This window comes from Lytechinus variegatus, chromosome 18 (genome assembly GCF_018143015.1).
Source record: "Lytechinus variegatus isolate NC3 chromosome 18, Lvar_3.0, whole genome shotgun sequence".
NCBI lineage: Eukaryota > Metazoa > Echinodermata > Echinoidea > Temnopleuroida > Toxopneustidae > Lytechinus > Lytechinus variegatus.
In genome coordinates this window covers 10699444-10707515 of record NC_054757.1, presented here as the reverse complement: position 1 = coordinate 10707515, position 8072 = coordinate 10699444, and the positions used below count along the sequence as shown (strand labels likewise).

The 8072-nt window shown below is 42.8% G+C and overlaps 1 protein-coding gene across 2 annotated transcripts; it reads left to right on the top strand.

Moving 5' to 3' along the window:
* On the top strand, positions 1-7723 carry LOC121431537. 2 transcript variants are annotated; one of them, XM_041629057.1, is made up of 2 exons: positions 1-5451; positions 5599-7723. In XM_041629057.1, the coding sequence occupies exons 1-2, from the start codon at positions 670-672 to the stop codon at positions 6493-6495; spliced, it is 5679 nt and encodes a 1892-aa protein (XP_041484991.1). In that variant the 5' UTR covers positions 1-669; the 3' UTR covers positions 6496-7723. The 2 variants fall into 2 exon arrangements, with proteins under 2 accessions (XP_041484991.1, XP_041484990.1); XM_041629056.1 differs by having other exon boundaries at positions 1-7723.
* Positions 7724-8072: the final 349 nt, after the last annotated feature.

The following is an 8072-nucleotide window of genomic DNA, read 5'->3' as shown; positions in this document are numbered from 1 at the left end:
ATTGTCACTGCAGCAGTGTGCAGTGAGTTCTATGCAATTTTAATGCTGTAAATATTTTTGATATATATGTTTAAATTCATATTCCACTAGATTTCTCATTTTGCACTCTAGCATTTTCTTAATCTCTTTCTACATGAAATCCCATAGGTTAGGTTATGTGCTAAAGTATAGGTACAGAAAGCTAATTCTATAGAGCAAACCTTAGGTACACCCTTTATTGTTATAATTTGTATAGGAATGGTCAAGTTCATTGTTTTGTTCTGTGTAGAGCGCTGGGCAGTACCAGCTTCCTTGTAACTTTAATTAGACTGTCTAATGAGCAGTCTGGCTTGGCCATAAGTTCAGAACCTTTAAATAGAGATGCAAAAAGCCAAGAAACTTCAGTTCATAGTAAAGACACAGAAGAGAGAACTCCAGTTAACGTCAAGATATTTCTCGTATTGATTGCAACCAAGTGTACTTGTCTTATAGCCTCCAATTGTATTTTACCTCGGATTTTGGACCGTGGGATGACGGAATAAAGTTCCACATAAGCCACACTAAAGTCTGTGAATACATTTCTTTTGGAGTGAGAGTATTTGTTAGCCGAAACTCCGTCCGTTTATCGAGGATAAAGGGCGGCAGCCACAATAAAATACAACTGCTGTAGACATTTACGCTTCGTAAGGCATGAGTGAGCGAGAAACATCGGTGAGGATGACGTCACTGAAAGGAGCAACCAGGGATGAGGACCTGCATAGCCAAGTAAGTGGTAGCAGTAGCAGGAGGAGCAGACTGAGCAGGAGATCGAGTAGATCATCAAAAAGTGAACTTTCTGCCCGTAAAGCCTCACTGGAAGCTAAAAAGGAAAATGAAAGTAAAATGCTAATGTTGCTAAAAGAGGACAAAGAAGCTAAACAAGCCTTTCATCAAAATAGGAAGGCTGTTCTTGAACAAAAAATGAAGACTCTTGAGCTTGAACAGGAAGACATGGAAAATGCCTATCTTAGTGAGCAGAAAGTGATTGCTGCTCAAAAGTCTATAGTAGCTGCAGACATAGAAATCTCAGAACTGGCTATATTGGAAGAATGCTGCGAAGATGATAGTGAAACTGATGATGAGGTTTCTATTAAAGGACTGACACGGGAGAAAAGGAGCGAAAGGATGGAGAGATTCTTTGGCTCACAAGAGGAAGTCACAGTGAAAAATATCAAACCTGAGTCTCCCGTGGTCAATACTCCACCAGTTAGTAGCCCAGCAGTGCAAGCCAGACAGGATACAGCCGCATCATCACTGGAGGATTGCCTGCAACAGCTGTCTCGTTTTGTGGCAGGACAAAATGCAGCTAGTAACCAACTAGCCGCATTCAGCCAACTCCCTAAGATCGACGTACCTATATTCTCTGGTGATCCTCTGCAATACACGTTGTGGAAAAATGCCTTTGACTGTACAGTGGATTCAAAGCCAATTGGTGAGCAGTACAAATTGAATTATTTGAATGCATATGTCAGTGGCAGGGCTAAGGAGATAGTAGAACACCATCTTTTGATAGGAGGGAGTAATGCATACCAAGAGGCTTTGAAACAGCTAGAGGACAGATTTGGTGATCCCAATACGATAAGCGTCTCGTACACCAAGAAACTGACTTCTTGGCCGAAGATATCAAGCCACGATGCCAGTGGACTGAGGGACTTCGCAGATTTTCTTCAGAAAGTTGTGGCAGCCAAGAGGAGAGTCCGCAACTTGGGAATTCTGGATTACCCTCAAGAAAATGTAAAGCTTGTGGAGAAGTTACCAGGCTATTTGGAAGGAAAGTGGCGTGATGAAATCGACAGATGGCGTTCTCATAAAGGCCCACAAAGCTTCCCTTCGTTCACAGAGTTTGCCGAGTTTGTCATGAGAGCTGCAAGCAAAGCAAACATCCCTGAGATGGAGCCATTATCAAAGGAGTCAAAGCCGAACTTCAAAGCAAATCAAAGGAGTATGAAAGCAAGGACCTTTGTAACAAATGGACAAGATGGTGAACCAAGCAAGCAGTCCAAGGCACTGTCTAAGCATAGGCATGGCCGCTTCTCATTGTGCCCCTTTTGCGAGAGAGATCATCATATTGAAGATTGTGATCGTTTCGCAAAAAACTCTGTCCAGGTGAGAAAGGCTTTCTTCAGGAAGAAAATGATATGTCTTGGGTGTGGAGGAACAGACAATCACTTTGTGAAACATTGTCATCAGAGAAAGTCATGCAAACTTTGTGGGAAAATGCATCTCACATGCCTCCACTATGACCAAACCAAACCAGACGGCAAAGCTGAACTGCAGGAAGGAACATCAAATTGCACATCTGTATGTCTAATGCCTGACCAAGATGGGAGGGATCACAGCATGATCGTTCCAGTTTGGGTAAGGCACGTGGATCGACCATCAGAGGAGACATTAGAATATGCCATTCTTGATGACCAGTCGAACGTGAGTTTTGTCTCCAAACGCCTCTGCAAGAAGCTAGATGTTAAAGGGGAGAAAACGAATCTTCTCCTTACAACAGTGCACCAGACAGGGAAGATAGAAAGTGAAAGGATTAAAGGTCTTGAGGTACTGGACTTCAACAAGGAGAATGTCATCCAGCTGCCAATCACTTTCTCCAGGGATTCGGTACCTGCATCCCGCTCCCAGATCCCTAAGCCAGAGGTAGTCAAGCAGTGGGACCATCTAAACAGCATAGCAAGTAAAATGATGCCATACAGAAAAGATGTTGAAGTGTCGTTACTTATCGGTAATGATTGCACAAGAGCAGTTAGACCTCGTGAAATCATAACTGGAAATGAAGATGACCCATATGCCCAGAGATCACTGCTTGGATGGGGAGTGGTTGGGAGAGTGTGTAAAACTCCTGGAGAACTCAAGTCTGCAACATGTAACAAGATCTCAGTCAACTCGTATCCCAACTTCAGTTTCCAGACCAAGGTAAAGGAAATAATCTGCCCTGAAAGGATCATCCAAGCATTGGAAGCAGACTTCAAAGAGGAGAACGAAGGTCGTCCACCACTATCGGTACAGGATGTGAGGTTTCTTGATATCTTGGAGAAGGGAATTACAAAGCGTCAAGATGGGCATTATGAAATGCCTCTACCCTTCAAGTCCGATCAGGTCCAAGTGCCTAATAATCGTCATCTTGCTGTGAAGAGATGGAATCAACTGAATGCTCGATTCAGGAAGAGCCCTCAGTTTCTAGCTGACTACAAGGACTTTATGAAAGAAGTCATTAATTCCTGTGCTGAGAAGGCCCCGACAGAGTACACCGAAGGCAGAGTTAACTATGTCCCACATACAGGCGTCTACCATCCAAAGAAACCAGGCAAGATCAGGGTGGTGTTTGACTGTTCTGCAAAATATCAGGGAATCTCACTAAATGATAATCTTCTCCAAGGTCCTGATATGACGAATGGTCTGCTAGGAGTGCTATGCCGGTTCAGACAAGAAGATGTAGCAGTCATGGCCGACATCAAAAGCATGTTCCATCAATTCTATGTGCCAGCAGAAGACCGAGACATGCTTCGCTTCCTCTGGTGGGAAGATGGTGACTCTACCAAACAAGTGATTGAATACAGGATGATGGTCCACCTCTTCGGAGCAGCAAGCTCTCCCAGCTGTGCAAATTTTGGTCTGAAGAGAGCTGCGAATGACGGCGAGGAAGAATTTGGAGAAGCAGCAGCTAACTACATTCGCAACGAGTTCTATGTTGATGATGGACTGAAATCTGTGTCTTCAGTAGAAGAGGCGGTGTCTCTCATGAAAGCAGCTCAGAACATTTGTTCGAAGGCAGGACTACACCTTCATAAAATAATGTCCAACAAGAAGGAAGTCTTAGAGAGTTTCCCAATCGAAGACCGAGCCAAAGGCGTAGCAGAACTTAATCTGGCGGAAGACCCATTACCACTTGAGAGGGCTCTAGGCGTTGTGTGGTGTGTAGAGAGTGACTCTCTACAATTCAGACTTGAACTACATGACAAACCACTCACCAGAAGGGGGATCCTATCTACTGTAAGCTCCATCTACGATCCGAATGGTTACGTCAGTCCTGTTACCTTGCGTGGTAAACAAATCCTTCAGGAGCTTTGTCGAGGCAAACTAGACTGGGACAGCCCGATTCCAGAGGTAATCAGAGCGCAGTGGGAGAAGTGGAGACAGGAAATCGGTGAGCTTGAAAAGTTCAAGGTACAGCGATGTTTCAAGCCCCCTAACTTTGGTGAAGTGAAGCATGCCGAGCTCCATCATTTCTCAGATGCCAGCCAAGATGGTTACGGGCAGTGCTCGTACATAAGACTTGTCAATGGATCTGGAGAAGTATCATGCTCGTTGGTGTTAGCCAAATCCAGAGTAACACCCCTGAAAGCCGTCACTATACCAAGACTAGAGCTTGTAGCTGCAACAATCTCTGCGAAGATGAGTGGATTCCTTCGCAAAGAACTGAGATACAAGGAGATCCGTGAATTCTTCTGGACTGATAGTAAAATCGTCTTGGGTTACATCAACAACGAAGCAAGACGTTTCCATGTGTATGTATCAAACAGAGTGCAAGAGATTCGTAACAGAACCAATCCATCAGACTGGTATTATGTTGATACAAGCTGCAATCCTGCCGACGATGCTTCACGGGGACTAACAGCATCAGAGCTCTTACATAGTAGTCGCTGGTTAGAAGGACCCACCTTCCTACATGTAAGTGGACAGTTCCAGCCACCAATCCAAACTGAGCAGCCAGTTCTAGAGCAATCGGACCCCGAAGTAAGGAGAGTAAGTACACTCTCTACTAGGGGAGAGACTGGGAGTGATTTCGATGTTGACCGCCTACATCACATCTCAAGCTGGAAACGTGCAAGGAGAGTGATGGCCTTATGTCTGAGATACAAACGAAATCTGCAGGCACAACGAACTAAGAGGATCCCTATTCAAACAGTTGCGAGACCCTTGCCAAAGGTAAACTTCAGCGTGGCAGACCTCCAAGAAGCAGAGATGGAAATCATACGCTGTCTGCAGAGAAAGTTCTTCGCTGCAGAAAAGGCAATTCTACAGAGTCTGAGTGTCGACAAGGAAAGTGATCGGGAAAAAGCAAAGACAAGAAACCAGCGAATCAAGGCAACAAGTTCTTTGTATCGGCTTGACCCCTTCATTGATTGCGAAGGGATTATACGAGTAGGTGGTCGAATCAACAGGGCGAATGTTTCCCGTGAGCTGAAACACCCGATCATCATTCCACGACAGGGTCACATGACAAGTCTCTTAATTCGTCATCATCATGAGCAAATAAATCACATGGGTCGTGGCATGTCACACAATCATCTGAGGCAGTCTGGCTATTGGGTAATTGGAGGATCGTCCGCTGTGTCCAGTTACATCTCCAAGTGTATATTCTGCAAGAAGATGAGAGGGAGTCTCCAGCAGCAAAAGATGGCTGAGCTTCCAGAGGATAGATTGACACCTGCTGCACCCTTCACTTACTGCGCAGTGGACTATTTTGGACCGTTCACCATCAAGGAGAGGCGTAGTGAAGTAAAGAGGTATGGTGTATTATTCACCTGCATGGCATCCCGGGCAATCCACCTTGAATCAGCTAACAGCCTATCAAGTAGCTCCTTCATCAATTGCTTGAGAAGATTTCTCAGTCGACGAGGCCCGGTGCGTCAGATACGTTCGGATCGCGGCACAGCCTTCGTAGGAGCAAGAAATGAGCTTCGTCAGGCAATCCAGGAACTTGATGAGGAAAAGGTCAAAGAGTATCTTCAAGGAAACAAAGTCGACTGGATTCCATTCAACATGAATACTCCCCATTCTTCTCACATGGGGGGAGTATGGGAAAGACAGATTGCTACTGTTCGTCGTGCTCTAGAGCCCCTTCTAATCAGCTCAGGAAACCAGCTCGACGATGAGTCTTTCAGAACATTCTTAACAGAGGTTGAATCAATAGTCAACTCTAGACCTCTTTCGACGAAAAACCTTTGTTCTCCAGATGCTCCTGAGCCTCTAACACCAAATCATCTGTTGACTATGAAACCTAAAATCGTGCTACCACCTCCTGGAAAGTTCCAAACGGCAGATTCCTATTGTCGCAAATGGTGGAGACGAGTTCAGCATCTCTCCAATGAATTCTGGCTGAGATGGAGAAAAGAGTTCTTGGCTGAACTCCAAACCAGACAGAAGTGGGTTACACCAAAGCGAAGCGTCAGGGCAGGAGATGTGGTCATCGTCAAAGAAGAAGGAGAATTTCGAGGTAATTGGCCCCTTGGTCGAGTAGAGAAAGTCCTTCCTAGCAAAGATGGTCACGTACGCAAAGTCCAACTGATGATGGCAAACAAGTGTTTAGACGAAGATGGACGAAGGAAAGGTCAGCCAACTATCCTTGAAAGACCGATACATAAGCTGGTGGTGCTAATTCCTACTGAAGAAACATCACAAGGAAGGATGCAATCGGAAGACCAGAGGATTCCCGATCAAGGAGCCAGCCAAGAAGAAAATAAGAAGTGATGTCTTATTGTAAATGTTTAATTTCTCTTTCTCTGAATCTGTCAAACTCTTTCCCTAGTATCCTCATTCTCTCTTCTTCTCCCTCAGCCTTTTCACTCTCTCTCTTTCTCTCTATCAGCATTCTCTTTCCTATATTTTTCTTGCAGTCATTATGTATAGAGTGATTTTTGGAATGTTTAAATTACTTGAGGTGTAATTTGTAACAGTAAGATCACTGAGTAATATTGATTTAGATTGAAATCCATTTCATTACATTGGTATCATTAACATATTTTTCTATGGTCAATGTATTTGATGTGCTTGACATAATATATATGTACTAAGTAGTACATTTCGACACTTGAATCTAGTATTGTTATGCTAAGATGATCACATAATCAGGTGATTGAGCTATTTACATTTGTTTTAGTTTTACAGATAAATTACACAATGGGATCGGAATATCATGATTCCTATTTTGGGTTGTTGTTCTTACATTACTGTTTATACTGTAGCGAGTATTTAAATATTTGAGTCTATAATAATTTGAAGTATTAGTATTCTGAATCAATTCCTTTTGTACTATTTTGGTAACTGATAGCAGGATCAGTTAAAGGAGCCATGTCACTGCAGCAGTGTGCAGTGAGTTCTATGCAATTTTAATGCTGTAAATATTTTTGATATATATGTTTAAATTCATATTCCACTAGATTTCTCATTTTGCACTCTAGCATTTTCTTAATCTCTTTCTACATGAAATCCCATAGGTTAGGTTATGTGCTAAAGTATAGGTACAGAAAGCTAATTCTATAGAGCAAACCTTAGGTACACCCTTTATTGTTATAATTTGTATAGGAATGGTCAAGTTCATTGTTTTGTTCTGTGTAGAGCGCTGGGCAGTACCAGCTTCCTTGTAACTTTAATTAGACTGTCTAATGAGCAGTCTGGCTTGGCCATAAGTTCAGAACCTTTAAATAGAGATGCAAAAAGCCAAGAAACTTCAGTTCATAGTAAAGACACAGAAGAGAGAACTCCAGTTAACGTCAAGATATTTCTCGTATTGATTGCAACCAAGTGTACTTGTCTTATAGCCTCCAATTGTATTTTATCTCGGATTTTGGACCGTGGGATGACGGAATAAAGTTCCACATAAGCCACACTAAAGTCTGTGAATACATTTCTTTTGGAGTGAGAGTATTTGTTAGCCGAAACTCCGTCCGTTTATCGAGGATAAAGGGCGGCAGCCACACCTATTAATCCCTGATGTGATGCGTCTTGTTTCCTTTGATACAACTTCAAAAACATAATTGATACTGATGGCTCGTGATCGATAAAAGCACTTCATAACCATCTCAGGGTTGCGTTCACGAATACTGTACTTGAACAAAATGAAAGTTGATTTGGAAAATTTCAACACTGACATCACATTCACTTTGATTGCACAAGCTCTGCTCTTTTTTGGTATTTTCTTGAAATGGACATCTAAAAATGATTCATGATGGAAAAAAATATAAATAAAAAACGCTAAAAATTACTACTGTCCTCAACGAACCATAACACATCAGATATTTCTGTAGGCAATTAAACATCAATATATA